Source organism: Barbus barbus, assembly GCF_936440315.1.
Source record: "Barbus barbus genome assembly, chromosome: 6".
In the NCBI taxonomy this organism is placed as follows: domain Eukaryota; kingdom Metazoa; phylum Chordata; class Actinopteri; order Cypriniformes; family Cyprinidae; genus Barbus; species Barbus barbus.
This window is the reverse complement of record NC_136734.1, coordinates 24303671-24328419: the sequence shown is the minus strand read 5'-3', so window position 1 is coordinate 24328419 and position 24749 is coordinate 24303671. Positions and strand designations below refer to the sequence as shown.

Genomic DNA, 24749 nt, shown 5'->3' with positions numbered 1-24749 from the left:
GACAGTAAAAAAAAAAACAGTCAAGACGTGTAAAGTTTTTAAAACTTTTTTTAATGTTTTTTAAATTCATTTATATTATCTACAAAGTAAAAGTTATTTTAACTTAACAGTTTTATAACGGTCAAGTCTAATGGGGTTTTGCCATCAGGTTAAATTAATAAATAATTGATCTGCTTTTTTTTTTTGCCGAACATCTTCATTAATGGAAGTTTCTTGTGTTAAGTTTGGTTAGAACCACTTCACTTTATTGGTGTTGATTTACCCCAAGGTCTTGAGCACAGCAATAGCAGCAGCATTTAACAGTAATGTTAATACTGTCAATATACGGAAGAATTATCTTTAACTTAGGTGCAGACGAAATGTTCCAGTTATTTATGCAGTTTCCTCACTCATCTGGGCTTTGTTATTGTTAGAACCCCCTGCAAGAGTTCTAGTGTCACTGAAACGTGAAAAATGATTCCTCGTTAAAACCCTCGTCTTTCTTTTGTATTTTTAAAAAAGCCAGAGTTCACCACATCTTTGCTTGTATGCGTTTCTTAATCACTGGTGGTGGGTAGCAGTAGAGCAGCATGATTGAGGTTCTCGTGGCCATTTAGGGGAGTTTAGAGACGGGTAAAGTTTTGTTGGCCAGTAAGTGGTAGGTGGGGCCAGATAACTCTGCGAAGATCAGGAGCCACTCAAATCGACTGCTGTTTTCTGATCTTCATCCTCTACATCTGCTGCTGATGGTGACCTTGCACTGAACAAAAACACAGATTTATATTATAACCTCCATAGCAAAATGAAGAGGGAGGGGGAGGGGTACACATTTACAATTAACAACCCAAGTCAGTAAGCAACAAACATTACAGGCAAAATAGAACTGGCCAATCACTACATTTTCATACAAAAGATGACAATAAAAGTTGGTTTTGAGATTACATGGAAGTACACAAGTCTCTAAGAATCACTTGTTAAAACACATTAAACTCAAGTGGGACGAGTCGCCTTATTCCCAAACAGAGGAATATGTGAGATACAGGCAACAACTCAAACCCAAAAGAACTGTGGCAACATCTCCAAGATGCTTCAAGAAACCTACCTGCAAAGCTACCTGAAAAACTATGCACAGTGCTCCGAGGGCAAAAGCTGCTTTAAACACAAAAAGGATGGTCAAACCAAATGTTGATTTAATATAGTTAATGGAAGTTAATTGAAAAAGAAAATAAATTTATGACATTATTTTTGACAGCATCCCCAATTTACAACATTTTTACACAAGTGCCTAAAACCTTTAACAGTACTGTAGCTTTACAGGGAGGTTTCTTGAAGCATCTTTGAGACGTTGCCACAGTTCTTCTGGATTTAGTCTGTCTCAGTTTGTTCTGTTTCTTCATGTCTTTCCAGACAGACTGGATGATGATGAAATCAGATCTCTGTGTGGAGCACTGGCTGTTATCAGACTCCTCGTGCAAACAAAAATCTCACTGGATTATTACAATTATGTTTGGAAATGTAAACTGATATTTCCTACTGACACACTACAGCAAAAGATAGAAATAACTGACTTAAAACCAACATTTTTAGCTGGTGAAAATACTAATGTTCTAATAATTTTGGCTACCACTGTATATTTACATACTATATTGACACATATGTGCATCTTATCTTTATTTTTAATTTTACTATCCGTGTATTGCTGTTGTCTCTGTTCATCGGAAGCTCTTCTGTCATAGAAATTCACACAAATTCCTTGTGTGTGTAAGCATACTTGGTAATAAATCTCTTTCTGATTCTGATATGTGTTGAATTGATCTGAGACAGGCCCTTACCAGGGGTGAGAGTGTAGGAGTAGTGTGTGGCTGAAGACACGGGGATGGGGTTGAGAGTACCCTGGGTCAGCGCAGACTGCGGGCCAGCAGGAGCCTGTGTGGCCATCAACATCATAGTGGGGGGGTGAGAAGGAGTGCCATGATGTGGCGGCACCATCCCTGACTGCATGTGGGCCTTTAGAGACAAAATGAATGAATATTTTTAAGTATTTCTTAGCATTTCTATAATCCTGGTGTCTAACTCGCAAACACTAACCTGCTGCATATGAGCCATATGGTTAGGGTTATACCCATGCTGCACCTGCTGGGGGTGGATGTAGACAGCCTGCTGAGCGGAGGGGAAACTGGCTTGAGGAGACTGAGGGTTGGGGCCGGGGGTCATGGAAGGCGGGGTGGGTGCCAAGGCTGAGTACATCTGCTGCTGTGGTGGGTTTCCCAGATGTATGGCCTGGGCAGCAGCGGCCGCCGCTTGGTGCTGAGAATGCTGAACAGGGCTGGGGGCCGGGTGGTTGCCTCCATGCTGAGTACCCTGCTGCGGCTGTCCTGTCGGGGTGGCAGAGGGCTGGGGGTGCTGCGGATGAGGGTGAAGGGTAGAGCTTGGGTGGGGAAACTGCTGAGGAATAGGGGTAGGTGACACTGAAACACAAACAGACAAATACAAGCAGTTATTATTTGTGGGATCACTGCCTTTACGCAAAATAAATGAAGGTTACAGAATAAAAATGTATATGAATGTTACAGAATAAAAATAAACAAACAACATACTCAGAAAGGTCTATTTTTTAGAATGAGTTTTTTAACTGACATTTAAATTGTTAGATATAAAATAATTATAAATATAACTACAATTAAAAATGTAATACAAAGAAACCATAACAGAAACAGAAAAATCAGATGCTATTTTGTTGAGTCATTAATGTGTGACTCATTACAAAGACCATCATTAATTGCTGTCACTCAGAAGCTATAAAAAGTGATTGTAAAATTAGCACAGATGCACTGTATGATAGTAAAGAGTTTAAATGGGCTGGCAAGGTTTAGGCTTTGTGCTGGCGGGAGTTCTTACCATACATAGTATGCATCTGCTCACCATACTGAGTGGTGGAAGAAGAAACCAGACTGGGCTGAGCATGGCCAGGGGGGGTGATCATCCTCGCACTACCCTGAATCATTGGACTGAACATATGCTGGGCCTGAAACACAGGAAACCACACTGCATGATTTTAGCAATCCTATAAGATCATTGCATGTCACACTGTGCGACATGGATCTAATAATCTTGGCTACAACGTGTAGACTGTACAATGATGACACCTATTGACTCGTACGCTACAATGCACATTACTATAGAAGAATAAAACGTTATCAACATGCATTAGTGGTAAACAAAAAGAGCATGATAAAATCACACTTTAGCAGCTGTAGTTTGTGTGTGTGCTGAAAAAAGTGGAAGCAGCGAAAGAGGAAGGCATAAGAGCTTGAGGTAAGCTGTTTTATGTTTTAGCGCTATCTTGGTGATTTCATGTCACATTGTTATTGGTTGTTCAGTAAATATGGAAAGTAGCAATGTGCGATGATCATGCTGTATTTCGAGCCTGATTTCACGGCAATTCGTACCTATTTTACGAGGTGGCTAATTAGTATTTATGACACTGCCAGAAAATTATCGTAGGCTATCTCTGGTCACAAGACAATGACCTTCTTTGAACCTCTCTCACTGTACGACACAGCACCACCGATTAGGAGCCGCGATCACAGAAATCACCATGATTGTTTCACGATGCCTTCTCTTTCATCTGGGACAGCTGAAAATTGTGCAGTGTGTTTCGGGCTTTAAACAAGAGAAGTGAAAGACTTCATTTATAAATATTATCTGTAAAAAGGACCTTTTCTTTTAAGATTATTTTAATTTGCAGAAAATGGACTTAAAGGTGACCTATTATGCAAAAATCACTTTTATAAGCCGTTTGAACACAGTTGTGTGGCTGCAGTGTGTGAAAACGACCAGCTTATAATGTTAAAAATCCACCAACTAATTTTTTAATAAAACCAATAAATCATGAACAGTCTCTCCAAACAAGCTGTTTCAGATTCTCCCTCTGTGCACGTCACTGAAGGGAAAAAGTCCCGCCAATTTGTGATGCTCTCTGCCCTGTTAGCATAAACACAGCCCTGAGTGAGACGATTACTGGGGATATATACAATGTCAGCACCAAAGAGGCTTTACAAGTGTTGTGTTTTGGGATGCACTAATGAACATAGGAGTCTCCATAATCTCCCCTCATCTGAGCCGAGGACACTGTGGTTAAATTTCATTTTCGAAGGAAATATCCCGGACAAAAATCAGTAACGTCCCCTAAATGTTTAAGAATTAATACCAACGCTTTGGTGTGAATGTCAGCTCCAGTCAAAGTAAGTATTATGCGTTTGTTTTCCAAATTGCCTTTCTGAAAGAGCTTCTTGGCACTCTGTAAGGCTAATTGCTAAAGCTATCATTGTCTCTGCCTGTTCTCACTGGTGCCATCTTCATGAATGATCGTGAATAGGAATGTGGTGGTTAAAAGTTGCATATGAAAGCAATGCGAGTCGATTACTTGAAAGTTGATGAGCTCATAATCTGAACAAATTTTTATACTATGCATTTAGACATACCAATATCGCATACTGTTGTTGTTTTTTTGTCCACTTTAAAGTAGAGAGGTAAGCATATTTGGATGCAGGGAATTTTTTATTTAGTAATTCTTCATTAGAAATGAGACCTCTAAAGTCACTGTACCTGTGACTGGTAGTGGGACATCTGTTGTACCAGAGGTTGGCTAGCAAACTGCTGGGGGCTACAAGTGAAGTATTGGGTGGAGTAGGCTGGGCTCTGTGCCACAATGGGCGGCCCAGCAGCTGTATGCATCATTGTAGACGTGCCAGGTGGGTGATGTTGGTCTGGTCTTTGCTGTGGCATGTTTGGTACTGCAATCATATACAGCAAATAAGAGAGAATAAAATGGGCATGTTGTTGTTTGAGAGAAAAAAAATAATTTTGCACTTATTTCCTAACTGCAGAGCACTGCAAATATTATACAAAATCAATACACAAAAGCATATAGCATAACTCCCTCACACCGAAAAAGCTCATGACAAGCGAAGAGACAAAATAGCCTTAAGCAGCTGTATAAAAAAAACATGCACTGTGAGAGTGAAGCATTCTCACCTTTACCTGGTCTGTAGGGCTTGGTCTGGCTCATGGTCATATGAGGAACCTGAACGTGGTACATGGCTGGAGGCTAAAGGATGAGGAGCAGAACATGAGATGCAGAACTACATCTATGTTCTGAGATTTTCACAGTCTTGAACACTTGCTGAATGCATCTTAAAATTATTGTGTATTATATTCTGTTGATTACCACCGTAATTGACTTGTAGCACTTTCTCTTATAGCCCACAGTGCTCATGGGAAAAAGCTATTTGTAAACATTTTCAATGTTTGTGGATTAATATTTTCAACCCCATGTACTGTTTCTTAAAGACATGACTTTTAAGATGTGCCAACAAACTTCTGTCCTCTACTGCAAGAATACACATATTAATGCTTCTGACTGACATAAAGCCACAACTTTCTGGATTTTTCCTTTTCTGGTCAAGTGTTCATGCAAACAAAGCTTCAATACTGGTAACAAAAAAAAAAAAGACTAATTTTACAGAAAGAAAAGAGTACTAATACATTTTAGTTGACAAGGTAAACGTATAAAAATCAGTTTATTGACAACAGTATTAAAAGATAATAATAAAACTGATCAGCTGCAGTAAGAAATGGAAAAACCAACAACTGTTGGTCAGTTAATGCAGATAAAAATCTCATACGTTTTCAGTAGAAAAAAAGAAGCTTAGAATTGCACAAACCTTCCAGATAATGCTTTTCTAATGGAGAGAGAGGAAAGAGGGAAAAGAAACAAAAAGAACGAGTCTTTAGTGTGATAATCATTTGCTTTTTTCAGTAAAAGATGCATTTTCTAGAAAATGTGCGAGTGATTAAAGATGAAACAATGATGCTTTTTAAATGATGCTGTAGAGCAGGGGTGCCCAACCCTGTTCCTGGCGATCGACTGTCCTGCAAAGTGTAGCTCCAACTCTAATCAAACACACCTGCCTTTAATTTTCACGCGATCCTGAAGACCTTAATTAGATGCTTCAGGTGTGTTTGATTAGAGTTGGAGCTAAACTTTGCAGGACAGTCGATCGCCAGGAACAGGGTTGGGCACCCCTGCTGTAGAGGAAAATAGACTAATTGTCGCTTTTGAGTTTTGCAATTGCTGAAATGCATCTTTCCACAATATATAATAGTAAAGCTTTTATTTTGGTCAGTGCAACAGAGTAAATTAGCAAATACAATATCAAACATCAGTGAGGTGCAACTTCTCAGGCTGATGACGAACCATGAGCTCCTTCCAAATGTTTATAGCATGCTACCAATCAAATCGTTTTTACATGATCATGTTCTTGACCTTAAGGTAAGTCCACATTTTTGCACAATACTGTAAAGTAAACTAGTGCACACCTATGAATTATTTTTTACACAGAATTTGTGCCATTTTATTTAAACTAGACTTAGCCTGAACGGGCCTCTACTGGCCCTTCTCACTGAACGAAAGCAATCGTGTGCTGGATATACATGCCGATGAAATGCAGCTGACAAATGAAAATGTAGTTGGGATGGCTGAAGTATGAATGCAATCAGGACATCAAGGATCTTGGCACATGAATAAAAATAAAAACAAATGTTTTGGGATAGATGTGGGCTTCCATGCACAGAATGAATGAGATTACACCAACAGAAAGGTTCATGTAATGGAGCTCACCTGAACGCCAGGACTGACAGGTGTCAGAGGGTACATCTGGAACATGGTCTGGCCATATACTGCAGGGGGCTGCTGCACTACTATGGAAGGGCTGGGCTGACCCTGGGGCCGGGTTTGAGTGGGGGTTGTTGCTGGTTTAGGCTGAGGAAAGAGTTCAAATAAAATAAGTTAGATAAATATACAAACATGTACATTTCCATATTATATTTGTTTGCCATCTTCCAGAAAACCTAATGGAAAAACCAAACAACTTGAGACCGAAACCTTAAAGGGAGAGTTCACCAATAAATTTAAAGGAGACATATTATGCTCCTTTTTACAATATGTAATATAAGCCTTAGATGTCCTCACGTATCTGTGAAGTTTCAGCTCAAAATACCCCACAGATCTTTTATTATATCCTTTTGAAAATGCCTATTTTAAGTGGAAGCAGAAACACGCTGTATTGGAGCATATCTCATCAAATGCAAATGAGCTGCTGCTCCCTGCCCCTTTTCCAGAATAGAGCTGCGCCATTACAGATCGTACCTGCTAAAAAAAACATGTTTTGGTTCTGATTGTTTATTGCGCTGAAACCATATTAGTTTAAACTTCTTATATACAGTTTTCTAAGTACACACAGCCAAAGCACACGGACAGAAAGCGGCTGTCACAGGCATGTGAGTACTAAACTAAGTTCTCATTCACATACAAGTTATGTTAAAAACACACGAGTTACAAAAGGTGGAAACTTACAGATTAAGGGGCGGTAATATTATAGAGAGATCCCTTTGCAACGTCACTAGGGGAGTGAAATCAGATGTGTTCGTTTTTTCAGACTCTTGCAGAAAAAGGCTTACAAAAACAAAGTTACTGGGTTAATCTTTTTCACGTTTTCTTGTTTGGTGAAAACCTGATTATCGGGGACCTGATTATAGCACTTAAAACCTGGAAAAGTCAGATTTTCATGATATGTCACCTTTAAATTATGCCATAATTTCCTCACCCTCAAATTGTTCTAAACCTGTATGAGTTTCTTTCTTCTGTTGAACATGATATTCTGAAGAATGTAACCAAATAGTTGCTCGTCCCCATTATTCAAAATATCTATATTCAACAAAAGACAGACAATTTTCACTTTTGGGTAAACTATCCCTTTAAGATACAACATTTTCTCAGAAATTATTTTACTTACAGGGGAGCAAAATACCCTTGGGTTGAACTCCTTGGCATTGGGATTGAGAGTAGATTTTCTAACACTCCTAAAACATGCATAAACAAATCAATGTTGTTTTATTCACAATACGACAAGAATATTGCTCAGTGGAATGAACACATTCCTGACAATGCAATCTGATTTTGACTCAAATCTGATAAGGATCATTTTACTGAGAAAGACTCTTTTAGGCAACTTTATCTTTTTAAGAAAATTAATTCATCATTTTGACAACAAATTCTGTAAGTGATTCACACTGATAATGCTAGAGCGTTTCCATTTTCTTCTGCTGACTCACTCTGCTACAGGGTCATTCTTCTCCTTCTCATCCTTGTTTTTTGCAGCAGCATTGGCCAGAGGAGAGGTGGTTTGAACCCCTTGAGACGTCACATCAGGCCCTCGTTTCTGCTCAGGTACAGCAGAGGAAGGAGAAAGCAAAGGTGTACCAGATTTACTTCCTGCTGGGGCGACGCTCATAGCAGTGGAGGTTTCTTCACTAATGGCAGACTCCATGGGGACTTTGGGTCCTGCTGAATCTACTGTGCTCTTCTCAGCTGCTTGATCCTTCGGCTTTTCTGTGAGGTCCCGTGGAGTCTTGGGCTCAAAAACTGGATCTGTATTTGAGCTAGACTGCAACTACAAATGATGCAGGGCTTCAATAAATGAAAATACAGTTATGAAACACGCATAATAGGAGAGAAATAAAACTTACCCTAAAATCTACACTGAATTTCTTTAAATTATCTATTTGTTTCCTCTGGTCTGGAGCCATGCTGGGAGGTCCTAGGAAAACAAATGACAATTTCATTAGATTTTTCAGTTTTGATACAGTGGTGTTGCAATATACCATAGTGGAGATAAATGTGGTATATAAAATATTGATATTATATACTAATCCAGCGCACATTAGCTACAGTGCTACTGTCACACAAAATAATGTTGGAGAAATGACAGGCGAAAATCAGACACTCCAGTGTTAGACACTGTAGTCTGCAGCAAGTTACCATCAACAGAAAGTTATTTTTTGTATGCTTTTTTACAGTTATGGTTAAAAACTCTCTCTTCACCATATTTGAGTGGAAAAACAAGAGAACACACTAGTTTTTCACTTCTATAGATACAAGAAAAATTATTGGAAATTCAAATAATGAAAATCAGGTATTGGATCAGCCCTATTTTGATGCATATGCTGTACCTACATTTGTACGGCAATTTGTGTATGATTTCTAAGATGAACTGAAAAAGTAATTTCCCGCTCTATCTATATTTACAGTGTCAGCAATTCAGCACAAGAAAATGAATTCTTAGAAGCCAAATCCCTAATTCATACTGACAACTGGCAATTTCTGTTTTCTTGCTTTTTGTCAACACAGCAAAAATCGTATGCCACAAAAACAGCTTTTTTTAAAAATGTCTGGTTATACATGATAAAGAGCATGACATCTTCACAGGTACACACCCTTTCCGATGGATCGAGCGATGCTTGCAGAAGCTTCAATAGGTTTCAGATTCTCCTTGTTGGCATTGGGAGAATTTTGTCTTGTCTCTAGTACTCTTGATTCTTTGGCTATTTAAAAAAAATTAACAAAAAGCAGGTCTGTTGTGAGATCTGGTACAGAAGAAATTCATAGCACATTATTAAACAGGCCCTAAAATGGCACATATTGTGTAAGGGACATCCTTACCCTCTTCAATTGGAGATGCTTCCAGGTTGGTGGCTGGATTGGCTGCTGTGGGTGACGTCGCGGTTGTGGAAGCTGTCGCTGAATCTACTGGCACTGTACCAGCCTGAGGGGAAGACAAGCAGGAGGGGCTTGGAGCACCTCCGCCAAGGCTATTTTGTCGAGGTGATCGAGGTCTGTGTGCTAAAGAGGAAGTGGAAAAAATTAGTCAGCAAGTCATTCTGAATGAAACTGAGACTGAAACTTTGTAATCTACTTACCACCGCTGACAACAGATGACCAGGTTCCCCCAGAAGGACTGTTGCGAGTAGGAGGGGGAGCAGAAACCTCCACCGATGCACCTTGGGACATATAATCAGGCAGAGGCGGCCCACCGCCACGGCAAGAGGCCACTCTATGAGGTCTAGGAGTACGCTGTGACTTGGGAGACATTCTTGGAGGACCTGCATTCACAAACACAGGGATGAGTGTGCTTTGAAGGAAGAAATACACACCCTTTAGGGCATCTCTCACCAATGTGTAGTGTGTAGCTCTCTCCAAGCAGTTGCTGTGTAGGTGACATTCAAAATACCAAATATGAAGCAAAAACTGGGGGGAAAAAAAAGACTAGAAAAAACAAACAAACACACTCATAACTATGTATAACAGCAGTTTGTGGTTTATAAATGTCTTGGACGCTATGACACATACCAGAAAATGTAGTTTTAACCAAATTTGAGCAAGTCATTCATTTCAGTAACTGCCATATACGGAGTACCAAATCACATGAAGAAGAAAAGAAAAAAAATGCTGTGACCATAAAGTAAGAATTTATTCTCACATTATTAACTGTGGGCTTTCTACTAATTCATTCCTTTGTTTAGGTTAAATTGTGGTCATATTGCAATAATTTGTTGCCTTATTTTAAACTAAAGCAGGGGGAAAAAATAGTAAACTGTTGCCATGATTGAACTAAGACAAGGAAATTAATTAATACAAAGTGGCCATGATTTAACCAAATTAAAACTAGGAAACTAATTAGCAAAATGCGGCCATGCTTTAACTAAATTAACATGAGAGAATGAATTAGTACAACGAAGCCACATTAACTAAAATGTAGCAAAAATTTGTACACTGTAGCCACAAATTAATAAGTCGTGGAAACAAATTCTTAGTTTGTTGTTGCCACACTTTTTCCTCCACGTCATGTGCCTTTCTCCGTATTCATGAAATGTTGATGTATAAGAATGTTAATTCTAATCAATCTACCTGAAATACATTTAAACTAAAGAGGCTGTGACAGTTTCTCATTTGATGTGCGAGAACACAATGAATGTCAAGCTAATGTCAGACATGGAAAGAAACACTTGGGCATTGCCAGTGGTGTCCCCATGGCCAAAACACAACGGCAACACTTACAAACACACCGCAGAAAATTAGTGAGTCAAACGTGCCCCAAATTCACTTCAATCATGCATAAAAACAGGGATAGCAATAGAAAATGGAACAAGAAGAGGAGTGAGTCCTTTTATTAAACACCAGGAAAGTCCCACAGCTGTTAGTGGCAGCCTTAATTCAGGCATTTGGATTGCAAAACTTGAACCTGAGCAATGGTGCCACAACAAAATGGCTGCTCCGTCTGGAATTTCTGATACCTTCTGAAGACATGCGTTTGGGCATGGTGGACAGGGGCCCTGTAGAGCCATGAGCAGAGGGGTGAGACAGGGGCCGAGAGGGCCTGGATGGGGGTCTGGAAGGAGGCCGGGTGGGCGTGGCCGCCCGGGCCGGGAGAGAGTTGGTGGGGCCTGACTGGTGACGGGATGGAGGGCGAGAGGAGGGAGATGGGCAGCGTGAGGGCCAAGGGTGTGCACCTGATAGAGATGAAATGAGTCGAAATGAGAGGAAAGAAAAACTACATTTGAGCAAGAGAGTGAAGGACAGGAAACAAATGAGCATGTAAAATTAATAGGAAAACAAACGCTTAAAGGCCTTATAGAATGAGCAGTTTAGATACGAACACTGTCACTAGCGAGGAGAAAAGGTCCAGAGAAAGGTAATGGAAGAGTATTGGGAAGAAAGGTTGAGTTGAGAAGGAATGAGAAGACACCAAACAACAAGGACGAAATGCAACAAATCACATGTTGAGATTTCTTTGGTTAATTCTAAAGCAGTGAAAGATAAAACACCGGGAAACAGGACTTCAAAGAAAGAACATTTGGAAAGATCAATCAGATTCTCTTGGAACAGCAGCAGTCTTGGCCTGCAGTACTCCCTTGCCCAAATCCTTTTATCATGAAAAGACTGAAAGCCAGAGAGATGATTTGGTAGATCGATTGTTAGTGAAGAGGGGAACAACAGATAAATAGATAACATAAAAATCCAAGGGAATAGATTTTTTTTGTTGCTAATTTCATATTTTATATTAATTTCATATTTTAAGTGGAAATTTTGAGTTCTGTGTCAGGGGCTGATAAGAAGTGATTCCAATATAAGTGACACCAGGGAAAACTTTGAGACATCTATCAAAAAATATCAGCACATTGCTTGTCTAGCTGTGCTGGTAACCACCGCTGATAATATTTCAAGGCTTCAGAACTGCATAACCAAACATACAGTTTGTTTGCATACATAAGTAACCTTAATTGTGTCATAAAGGTACCACAACACTAGTCACTAGCTGTTTTGGATACCCAACATGAGCCAAAATAAGTCAAGGTACAAACAAAGAGTTAAAAAAAATCATCTTATACCTCCATTGACCACACGCTGATCCATTGCGTTGTAGTCATGAGGTCCAGATCTGGGTGCGGGTGGCCCAGGGCTGCACTGCACCAATCTGGGTGAGTTTTGACGACCAGCTCCCCATGACATCCCTTGTTCTCTGTTCCTCTGACTAGGGGGAATGTATTTGTTCTCCCTGTTGAAGTAAACAGAATTAAGAGGAAAACTCTGCATTAAATTAAACTAATTGAGCAATGCTCTTCAAACTGAAAAAATAAATACATTCTTGCACCAACTAATAACAACTAAAAACTGTTGTGAAGGTGCGGTCACATTAGCAAAGGTCATTTTTCCAGTGTCAATGGATGAAGCACAGTTGTTGGTCAACTTGGAGCAACATTTTTTCCCCAAGGGGATATCTTTTGCCCTGAAGCAAAGTTCCCATTTGTGTGGTTTCCTATTGAAATGATAGGAACGCTGAGCCACTGCGCTGATACATTTTGCAGACTCTATATCGTCTGCAAAATCTTGCAGAACAACAATAAATTTGCAGACATTTGTTGCTATTGCCTGCGTTGATACAGACCGAGGAAAGAAATATAACTGTTGCGCAAAATTTGGGCAGAGGAAATAACATGCAACAAGTTGCCATTTAAAACCAGCAATAGTTTTTGTATTCTCCAGGGATATGTAAATATATTTCAATCTGAGCATAGCCTTTGAAGTTAATCAAAGTGATTACATGAATCAAAGTATACATGGCAAGCAGCTACTTTAGGCATGCAGACCTACTCCTATTTTCTTGAATGGAGAAATACAGGAAACTCAGAAACTGTTTACCAAACTCACAGTTAAGTATCATTTTAAATCAGCAATAAAAATCGCTTTCACCTGTTGAGGCTGTGAAGCTCCCTCTCTCCACGAACCACAGCAGTATATTTCTCTTCCTCAGAGCGTTCGTCATTTTCCAGAGCCACGCGGGCCTTGTAGGTGGCACTGGCTTCGATCTCCTCCGCCAGCTGTGATGCACGAGCCTCCCGCTTGAGGAACTCCTCAGAGTTGTCTCGCTCCAAAGGAACCCTGGAAACAAAAGGAAAAAAGACAACTTAGGATACAACACATACCTAGTATTTATACAAATGGACATACTCAGAGGTGATTTATAGCACAAATGAGAGGACTTACGTGTACGAGGACAAGCTGCTGTCATAGGTGGACTTCACACCGTATGTCTCCTCATTGTATTTAAACATTTCATCAGGATCCCAACCATTTGACTGAAGGAGAGACAATCACAAAAATGTGATTGTTTCATACCTCTTGTAACAGCTTTAAATATCTCAACATTATTACTGCTTATGATACTTTTAAAATAATCCAACATTATATGTCAAGCCTGATTTGTTGATTGTTGTCTAACCAGATCAGTATCAAGAGATTCCATGCTGCCTGAGATGTGCTGCTCCCCTCCATCCCAGGGTTCCAGATCCTTCTCTTTGTGTTCTCCATTCAGACGGGCACTTACTGCACTGTCTGTGAAGTTGTCTTCACCGCACACCAACACACAAGGCAAACAACAGGATTCAGATCACTTGTATCATGTTGATGCAAAAGCACACAAATGTTTATTGAAGGAACATCAAACAGAAATTAAAACAAATGTAAGATATGTGGAACATAATGAAATGGAAAATGGGTGATGATTTCTAAATGAACACAAATGGTGGTGCAGGGGTAAAGATCTCACATTTAGACAAGACAACAAACTTGATTCTGAGCTCACTGCATTACAAACACATTTCAAAGGCCATGTTTTCAGAAAAAAAGGTGGAGCTGTATTTTTTTTCTGACAGCCTGTTCATTTTCTCATTGAGGAATTAAGCTGTTGTACAATACCCAGAAAACAAATGAGTATTTCCTCTCTCAAAGCAAGATAGGAAACATTGCTCCCTTTAGAGTAAAGTCACTGCTAATAATTAATTAAATCCTGATGCTTAAACCAAAGGTGCGGTTACATTTTCTGAATTTTCACAGGCAAAACCCATTAATTTCAATAAGAATCCACACAATTCAGAATTTTGCATGAGGGCATAATACTTTCCCGTGGGTTCCCCATGGATTCACCACACTGACCAACAGAAAGCTGCTTGGTTTAAAAGTAACATCTGTGTTCACTGTGCTTCATACATTGCTACATTACTAACAATAGACCTTTTTGCCTGTAAAATTTCACTGAATTTTACTAATGCTACTGCACCTTAACACTACAAAATAAACTTGATTATTGAACAGAAGCACTAATTGGAAAGTGAGATTCCTGAGAACATGACCTTCAACGGAGTATATCACAAAGAACTCAAGAAGAAACACAGTATAACAAGAATTAGGAAAGAATCAATACATGTGGGTTTGTTAAACTGGCATGACGCCATGCATTTTAATCAGTAGTTTCGAAGAATTGATAAATGAAAAGAACTCATTTCATTTCACTGATTTCAAATGCTGTTGTATGAAAAACAATGCCAATTAGATAAGAGTTTTCATGGCAGTATGATTTGAATTGTTTTCAGTATGTTTGAATGTCTTGCACTGAATTTAACAGTTCATGTTGTTTTCATTCAATTAGATTTTATAAAAGAAAAGGAGAAAATCATGCATCATCAAAACCTGAAGAATTATGATCTCCCACCTGGATTTATTTAGATTAAGCAATATTGTGACACTCATGAAATGAAACGGGCCTCTAATATAACAATCAGGATAATTATGTAATGACAATCAAAATGTAAGAGCTACTTGCAGCCAACTTTGAGTGGGTTTGGCACTTGTGTGTTGCTTGTTTGGCTTTTGGGATGATGATGGCAAATGCCATTTCATCTTTATATGAACTAGCTGATCATTCTTTTATCTGTGCCATTTCTGTAAACACCTTGCATTCTCAAGTGCAAAAAACTGCAATCTAGTAGCTAAATTCTTAACATTGCACAATTCCTGAGGTGAAGTACTGTACAACACAAACCTTCTCTAAAAGCTACCTCTAATTGAACTCTGAAATGTGCGTTTCCCCCCCCCCTTTTTTTGTAGGTACAAAAAAAGGTGATTAGGAGACTCAGAAGCATTCAACCTACCTTAAAAAAGAGCTTTCTTGAAGAAATAGCATTAATGTAGTCATATCAAACATTCATATACCTGGCTAATCTATGCAGAACAAAAAGAGCACTTTAGAAGCTGATACCATGTGCTTCTTTTGTGAGGATAATGCAAAAACAACATCCTCTGACTTAAGGGCTGCATCAGTGTTACAATAACAAAAGCATCTCTGTGTCAAAATGCCTGCAAGTCATGCACTATTCACCTACTCAAAGAATGCCACAAGCAACTGAAAAGATTTTGCATAAAAAATATGCTGGTAAAGGAAGAGGATGAGTTGCATTACCTGCATCTGATGAGACTACAACCATTTAAAAGGGAAAGAGACAGAATAAAAAAAAAAAAATTGTCAGTTTGATAAAGTCATTGACCAGGTTCAACCACTGCATTTTTTGCACCTACAGTGATAGAGACAGGCAGACAGGGTTGGATTGTAGATTCTATGGAAGGAGCAGTGGAGATATACACTTCAAATTTAATGCAAGTTGCAAATGTCGTTTTTAAAAAAAGCCGCTTTTAACAAATACATTTTTCAACAAAGGGATAAAAAGCTACCACACAGGAGTATGTCTGGAATGATAATTTCATTCAAAAGTGTGTTTTGCATTCCTAATGTATGTAGTAGCATTATAAATATTTTATAATGAGTGATTTGCAATGTCTTTGATCCATCAAAATGTCATCCCCTCTCCTAACACCACACTTTGAACAATTATCATATAAACATCTTATTCAGCAGTAATGAAAACATAATTGCAGGACTACAGCAGGCACTGTCCATTATGATATTTTTCAAGGTCTGCACTGACACTGCAAAGCTCACAGATCTGATTGCATAACACTGACCACATTTACATGCACATCACAAAGTTTATGGTTTTGGTTAAGCTTTTATTCCATGTATCAAAAAGCACAGGGCTCCTACACATTTTTAAGTCAAATTTAGGGCTTTTTTTCCAGATCTAAATGAATAAAAAGGAATACCATACGCTAAGGACGTAGACAATATTTCCCCAAGTGTTTTTTGCATGCTTTTTAATTATAGTACTGTAGGTACAAGTAGGTGGCGGCAAGTTAACTGTCTTAATGAGCGAGTTATTCACTCACTCACTCAGCATTTGTTTGGCTAATTTATTCAACATAATGAAGCAAGGGACTGTTTTTAGGAATGGGTAATCAAACTGATTCGATCAAAATGCTGATTATTACAATAACATGGCTAAAACTAACCATTTTAACAGTGTTTATTGAACTGTTATCAGTATCACATTTGCAATCCTACTAATATTTGGGAAAAGCACTCTTGCTTGTGTAACACATCATATGATAAAAATATAAGACAAATATATGGGGATAAAAATGGTCATGCATAACTTGAATTATTGGGCATATAAATGCTTACATAACACAGTAAAAATGTATACTCTCAAGTCATGTTTTTGGCAGAGTGACATACTCCATAATGCCAGCTTGCACAATGTTAAAGCAATAATTCAGATATTATCGTAGACCATACATATCGCACACCCCTACGCACAAAGAATTAGTTCACACAATCTCAACATATATTTCACAGAAAATTTTAAATCAAACACACCATACCGCTCACTCACCTCTGGTGAATGCAAAATGTCACAAGTAAACAAACGTAACAACCTTACGTTGCACTAAACTGTCATTTTTTTTGTAAAATTTAAGAAGTCTCCTCAAAGCACTTAGCAGAAAAAACACATATTTAAAACATTTTAATGGCACTAAAATCAGGAGTGTTTAAAGACATGGGGAAACGGTGTATGAGGCACCAAAATGTTATGATGAATCAACTATTTGTGCACTGACCTGTGTACGTATTATTCATTTGAAGGTTTAAATTAAAAAAGAGACAGAAAACATTTCCTTGCTGTAATGATATTTGACAGCCAGACATTTACAAATGTTCAAGTAAACACTAATAACATGAAATTGAGAAATAAGGAGAATTGGATACAATGACAAGATATTGAATATGTATCAGATTAAAAACCAAAAACGGCATTAAAAAGTCATTAAAAAATATCTGATTTAATATGTTTACACAATTATTGTAAACATATTAAACAAAATCTGACCTGCAGCTGACACCACCAAAAACAATTGGTTGATTATTTGACAGTGTAAATACAGACATGGTTGCTTCATATTTACTGTAAATAGTTGCACTGAAAATAAGACCCATTTGGCTCATGCTTACAAACAAACAGCAAAACACCACACCCTCTAATTAGTGACCGTCTTTAACTCAACTCTAACAACTAACTTAACCTAGGGCTGGGCGATAAGAGCAAAAATTCATATCTCGGTATTTTTTGGCTGATTTGCGGCATACGGTATATCTCTCGGTATTTTGTATTTGGATTAAACAAATAAAGTAAATGTAACCATGTAGGCATAATATTATGTGCAAAAACGTGTTAAAATCACATTACATTCTAACATTGCAATCTAAAAACAATGCTTAATGCTTTTAAAGCAGAAGTGAAATGTACTAAACTAAAAATGAAAATAAAAGCACAGACTAGGCTAATTGAGTAAAAAGGCTATTTTGATTACCCCATTAGTCACTTTACAGTTAGTGCTATCATAAAAATACACTTAAAATTCTACATATCACATTTATTGTCTAATTACAAATATTTCAGCAAAATGTATATTTTAGTCAGAGTTATTGTGCTCCTATTTCATTTTTGTCAATTTTCATTTCATTTTTCACTTTGTCTGTTTGGCGCGCATGCGCTTGGCGGCGCTCGTTCTAAATGAAGTCTGTGAAGTTTAGCGGAGAATCGCAAAGCAAAAGCTCATGCACTTCTGACAACAAAATGGAAATATTTCCATGGCTTTCTAACATTTACAGATGGAGAATATACCTGTGAAATGCAAATTATGCATTTAGCACATCTCAAACACATTAAATAGCACGTCTCTGTCAGCGGCACACGCAGCCTTTCTGTCAGAGACGCTTGAAACTGAAATTATAAGCTACTATATCTTACGAGTTTTTTAACACTAGAACCGTCAGAGGTCGCTGTATACCTAAAAGCGCCAGCGGGTAAATTTTACCCACACGCATGGCAACTGTTTTTATATGGCTAAAGAACATATTATTTCATTGTATTATGCCACTGTCTTCACAAAGGAGTGTCTAAAGTCATGATATGATTATGTCTAGTCGTCAACTATATTTTTACCCTGTTGTTTTATGTTCAAGACTTTTTAATGCAGCCTACACCAATCCATTATGGTCAGTAAGCTTAAAAAAAAAAAAAAAAAAAAAAAAAAAAAAAGAGCCTGCCCTGACAACGAAAATTAGAAGGTAGTAAATATTTAGGTGGTGTAATATTATAATACAATGTCATTAATCAATATATTAGGATAACCCATGTTATTTAAACTACGTATTATTTATTAATATGATTTACTTATTAATAGACAATAATGAGCAATAATAATTCACCACGCTGTATAGGATGATGCTATGACAAATTAAAGCGCACAGCTTCACCTAGGCCCAATTATTAATTTGTTTAGTTATATAATTTATAATTTGAATAAGAGAACAACACCAATAAAATGTTTTATTCATTACATCATATATCAGAGTTTTTATTTTTTTTATTCAGGAAACGGCCAGACTGGAATAAATAGCAACACAGTAGCGAACAATAAACGATATGGCAAAACAAAAATTAAATAATAAAACCAAAGTTTGACCAATTATGAGTAACCTTAGGCTAAAACATCTAAATATGATGTCTGAATCTCTGTCAGATGAGCCATCAGATGCTAAGCCGACCCAGACGCATAACTTAACCATCAGACTCTCCATCACTCGTGGCATTTAGTGTTTCTAATACCTACCTTCCATAAACCGCCTTCTTTTAGTCATTTTTTACTTTATTTATGAAACTGATAACCGCTACTATGTTAAAACATAAGCGGCAAGCATATGACAGCGTAAAAATACATGCATTATATAGTGGGTAAATTTGACCTGCGCGGCGCTCATAGGTATAAATGCTCCACTTTTTGATCTGGCTTTATCTAATTAATTTTTAACAACATTGGATTGTAAATTACTTAATTTTAGTAAAAGTCAATGACAGGGAGACTTGAATGTTTTGTTGAAAATCTGTTATGTACATTTGAAAAACAGCCACGGGTAAAATTTACCCCGTGACGGTTCTAGTGTTAAAGCCCTTCATTTAAAACATGTTACATGTTTAGAACAAATTGTATTATGCACTTTCTCCGCAGCAGTTCAGTGTGTGTTCACCCTAGATATTTTCTTCAGATGCGTTCGTATCAAACTACTGTATATCGATATTAACGGTATTCCTTCCCACCGTATCGCTCATAAAAAAATATATCGCTATATCGTACAAACTCGATATACCGCCCATCCCTAACTTAACCTGAAGTGTGTGTTAAAAAAAACAAAACAAGATGAGACAGTGTCTGACTAATTATAAAGTCCATCATAGATAATTAAAAAAAATTATGTTAAACTAAATCAAATATGTAGAACTGAAAATATGTAAATATTTTAAAATATTTTAAAATATGTAAAACTGCCACTGAGCTGGTACTGAACTGTTGTTAACCACGATATAACTAGTGGGTTGTACATTACAGGATTATTTAATCCAAATTACTTTATAATAGTCAGGAGCTCATAGAGAAAGAATTGCATAAGCATATTTGTTCTGTTCTTTGTACTTATCCAACTGGCTAATACAACACATGGTGCAAGTCAAATGTTTGCTTTTTAATTGCCAACCAGAGTCTAATCATATCAGTCTTTTATAAAATGCATATACTGCACTCCTCTAAATACACATCACCTCTTCTGCAGTGAAATATAACGGATGGTTCTAGTTTTAGCAATAAAAAATGTCTTGAAAAATCTATTCTGATGGTTGATGCCAACTCAAAACATAATTTTAAGTCGCACACTGCAATGTGTAGAATTATGTACAAGACCTTAAGATAATTTTTTTTTTGTGATGTCAGTAAATGGATCAGTTTTCCTGCTATTTGTGTTCATAGAGTAATTGCTTTGGCAGTTCATACCTACACAGCATCTTTATTACATCTTATCTGAGTTTATACTGTACCTGTAAAGGAACCACTATAGAAGCAAGGACAAACATTTCTTTGACAAAGGTCTCACCTTTCTTGGCATAGTTGAGGTCCACATCTTTGAAATGAACTACCACTACATCTGAGGACTTGAAGATGATGCTCTCCACAATATCCTCACGGCGAGGGCCCACATTAGGTTCTACACTCTTCCTGTGTGCAGCATCCAGGACAATATCACACTGGAGATGCACAGAACAAAACCATATAAGGAAAAAATGTCATAGTGCATAGATGTAGAATAAAAGTGATTTTTTTTTTTTGCTGCCCAGTGATTTAAATGTTTGAGATTACAGCCAAAGAAATTCCTCTCCTCACCTCTGGGCCGTAGGTCTTAAAAACCCCTTCATAGATCAACCCATTTTTAACCTTAAGTTCACATTTGGTACCCTGTTGAGTGGTGAAGCACAAAACCAAATGGTGTTTGAGAGTGATTAAATTTAAAACAAAAATATAACAGCTGCAATATGATCAAACAAACATTTTTTCAGTCTTGTGCATATGGACTCACCACAACTGAGGTCAAAACATGAACCATCCTCATGTTTGCATAAACTCCACTGAAGGCCACCTTAAAGATAATTGAAAAAATAAAAAAAAACATATTTTTGGGCTGTGGTAAAGCATTATTTAAAAAAAAAAAAAATTAAATATATATATATATATATGTATGTATTCAGTTTAATTAGTTGAGCAGTTTTCAATGTGTTCAAAAGGGGACTTTTTCTCCTTTTCTCTCTCAGCTTGAAATGGAGAAATTTTAAATGCGAGTCAATTTAGAAAATCAATTTTATGAATACATAAGAGAAACTGAAAAATACTCACTGCAGTGGAGGGTCCTTTGGCATTGTTGCGTCCTCTGAGAAGAGAGGAAACAGCTTGATAAGAGATCATTTACATGGACATGTTTAACATGCTGTATACACAGTTTGCAGAGCCAAAACCCCTTTTTACCAGGAACAATAATTGATGTGATACCGATGGAGCTGTCGATTGCACATGCACTGGCATACTCCCAGAGATGCAAGGACAAGGGAGTGACAGATAATCATATGCTTCATGCATTTCATTGTGCAAAGAAGCGCTTGTGAAGTTCCCAAACAACAGGTTTAGGAAAAATCAGCATTTCACTGAAAGGACGTGATTCACAGCCAATGACAACATTATACCTCAAACATGCAAGAATGAGAGCTCCTAAATTATAAAGTGTTCATCTACACATGTTGGATGAAATGAGGTCTCTAATATGTAACAAGAATGAGTTCAGTGCACATGATCTGGGTACAAACTATCAAGCGCTTCAAGTCCATTAAAATAAATTGGAGAATAAAAGCTGTGAATGACAGCTCCTTTTCAGCATCCAAAGTACAAATCAAATGCTGCATTACAGGCGGTGTAAGGCTTCACTGCACCACTCACGATTCCCACAGTTTCTACAAGTCATAATACTCTTGTTGTTCCATGTAAAGAAGAATGACATTTTTTCACCATGCAGTGTGACTATGTGATGCCAATAAAGGCCTCTCTACTTCTCAAGCTGTAGAAATAGACATTTCCATGTACGTTTATAGATCACTAAAAATCCTATCAATATTATGAGTGTATCACAATGTGCTTTGAAGGAACACACTTACACAAATGTCATCTCGCAAGGACGGATTTAATACACGCAACCTCTTGGAAACGTCAAGGTTGACACTGACTTTGTGAGCGCGCACCGCCTCTCATCGGAAACGCACGCGACTGACGTTCGTTTCCCAACTGGACAGTAACGGGAAAGACGCAATTCTGTCCCGTGTCCTCCAGTTAACCAAAAGCAAGAAAACTAAAAACGGAAGCTGGGTTAATACCATTCCCAATAGTGACACAGAAAGAACTAACATGTGACTTCTCATATGGGATGATGAATTCCCATAATGCCGATTCACAGGCCATCAGAAAGGTTTAAACAGTCCTTAAACGTTGGACAGATGTAGAAAGATAAAAGTATGACGTATCTGTAGCCACCTATGTATTTTGCTGGGACTGACACAAGTCAAAGGCAAACGATGCAGAAATAATGTAATTATCTTCTAAGGAGCTCCTGGTTGTATTTTCAGCTATTCCTAAATTACATTGATCAACAAACTAGACTGTCATGCGGATAAGAGCGACCGATAGTAACGTGTAAGCAAATAAACGTTGGCTAGTTAGCTAGCCAACAACACTACGATGAATTATATCACTGCTGCTACTCTCATTTTATGGCTTGCGAATCATTTCTTTTAAAACTGCTCAAATGTGAAACCCGTTCAATCCCATAATACAATCAGCAAGGATAATGCATCGGTCTTGTGCCAAAGCTGTTATAGTCATATTTCACCGGCAAAATGACACATTCATCCTGAACGTGTTCACCATAGCAGACAACCCGCCCCTCTCAAATATTCACGAACATATTGTCAGCTGTTATTTTATAACCGCGATGGCTTTGTGCCCATTAACGTGTGAATCTGTTCTGTGAACTTGGCCTATACCGGCCTACTTGCGCTCAATCCCGACCACTGCAACTTCACAACCTGCGTATTTAAACTACGACACAAGTGCAGGCATGCCGCATCCCCGGTAGGTTCACGCTCGCCCGTCCTCCAAATTAAAACCCCGTTATGTTGCAGATTCGGTTCTCACCTTCCTATGTTCTGGCGTCCGACGCCTCCTCCTGCTCCCCCGGTACCGGAGGCCGCAGCGGCTCCGCTGTTGCTTCCGCCGGGTTTGCGATTACCACCGGCCTGCGGCTTCATGGACATGGTGATCCCATAAACGACAGCTTGAGCAGAGTTTTCTGACTGTTTGAGAAAACGTTTTTCACCGCGGACGAGTGCAGACTATGCTATTTGACGGGTTAGCAGACAGTTGATCTAGTGACAGCAGCGTGTAAAGCTACTCCTCCAGTTATTCAAGTCTCCACTAACGCTGCCTGCTACTTCAGCTAGCTCTGCAGATTTAAATTCCTCCTAAACAGAGACTATTTAGCCCGTTTTAAAACCAGAGCGCGGACTATCCATATGTTTTAAATGTCAACAAAAAAAAACCAACCCGGTAATTTCGCTTCTTTGTTATTTTAAGTGCGATATTTCCAGTGATATACACAGTTCACGCGGGGCTTCAGCACTGACCGATAGACCTAAACAGTCTGAAAAGCCACAAAAAGTGGCGGAAGGATATGTACACATCCCAGGAATGTGTGTACTCCTTTTGACGGTTTTATTTGTTCTAAAGATAAATGATCATCAGTACTTACTGTAAATATGCCTGGAACGTGATACGTTAATTAATTGATAATGAAAATGAATAAATGTCGGTTTTGGTGAACGCTGCTCTTATGTGGAGCGCACTATTTTCAGCAAATGCACGGATCACTTTGAACGCTCGTGCTTTGACACTAGCAGTAGGCCAGGTGACTGGTGTAATGTATACTGTTAAATTCCTCAAGCACTATGCGCAGTTATTCTGATCGTTTGTTTGATTGTTTGTTTTAATCTGCATTTTGTTTGTCTTTAGAAGTCCAGGCAGTGGTTAAAATACATTGTTATCCGTATCAAACCCAATTCTTATGGTTCTCCAGATTTCTTTTCCTTTTTTGTTTCTTTTCTCTAAGCTTGTAGTAAAATAAAGTCTTGAGATTCACTCATTTTAAACGAGTGGTTATTCATTCCTCATTGTTTGGCAGCACTTGGGTAAACTGAGTTGAGTTCACTTTCATACATTTTGTCAAGAACCACACAAATAAAATAAAATAAATTCTGATACATTTGATAGGGAAGAAGCACACTCTTAATAAACTGGATATTGCAAGGTATATGGAAACCATGGCTACTTTATCAACTTTTTAAACTATTAATATAAAATAATACATCTCAATAAAGGTTTAAAAATAGTTCAGTGAATTTACTAGCAGTGAAACACTGGTTTTATATGTTGTTGTTGTTGTTTGTATGTGGCTCAAAACTGCCATAAATTGTAATAATTTGAATACCTGTTTGGTAAGCATGAAAATTAAATAAAACCACACTGGCATACATACAGGTAAATTTCAGTAAGTGTGCAGGTAGGATTTTTTAACAGTTTTTACTATTTGTTTGTTTATTCATAAACTGTTTATTTTTTTCTAACTGTCTAAAAATAAAAATAAAATACACACCACCGT

The 24749-nt window shown here is 37.9% G+C and overlaps 1 protein-coding gene across 11 annotated transcripts; it reads right to left on the bottom strand.

The window, feature by feature from the left end:
- Positions 1–31: 31 nt before the first annotated feature.
- On the bottom strand, positions 32–23742 carry LOC306870874 (ataxin-2-like). 11 transcript variants are annotated; one of them, XM_079418354.1, is made up of 25 exons: positions 23231–23492; positions 21389–21422; positions 21075–21134; positions 20882–20953; positions 20595–20745; positions 15675–15689; positions 13659–13783; positions 13424–13515; positions 13130–13318; positions 12268–12434; positions 11173–11388; positions 9799–9981; positions 9542–9721; positions 9316–9423; positions 8569–8639; positions 8155–8492; positions 7836–7902; positions 6662–6802; positions 5706–5723; positions 5017–5089; positions 4588–4775; positions 2878–3004; positions 2068–2447; positions 1812–1986; positions 32–739 (listed from the first exon to the last, which is right to left on the bottom strand). In XM_079418354.1, exons 1-25 carry the CDS (start codon positions 23347–23349, stop codon positions 711–713), a joined length of 3318 nt encoding a protein of 1105 aa, XP_079274480.1. In that variant the 5' UTR covers positions 23350–23492; the 3' UTR covers positions 32–710. The 11 variants fall into 11 exon arrangements, with proteins under 11 accessions (XP_079274480.1, XP_079274483.1, XP_079274484.1 ...); XM_079418357.1 differs by having other exon boundaries at positions 5023–5089; XM_079418358.1 differs by lacking the exon at positions 15675–15689 and having other exon boundaries at positions 23231–23737.
- Between the last annotated feature and the right edge of the window lie 1007 nt (positions 23743–24749).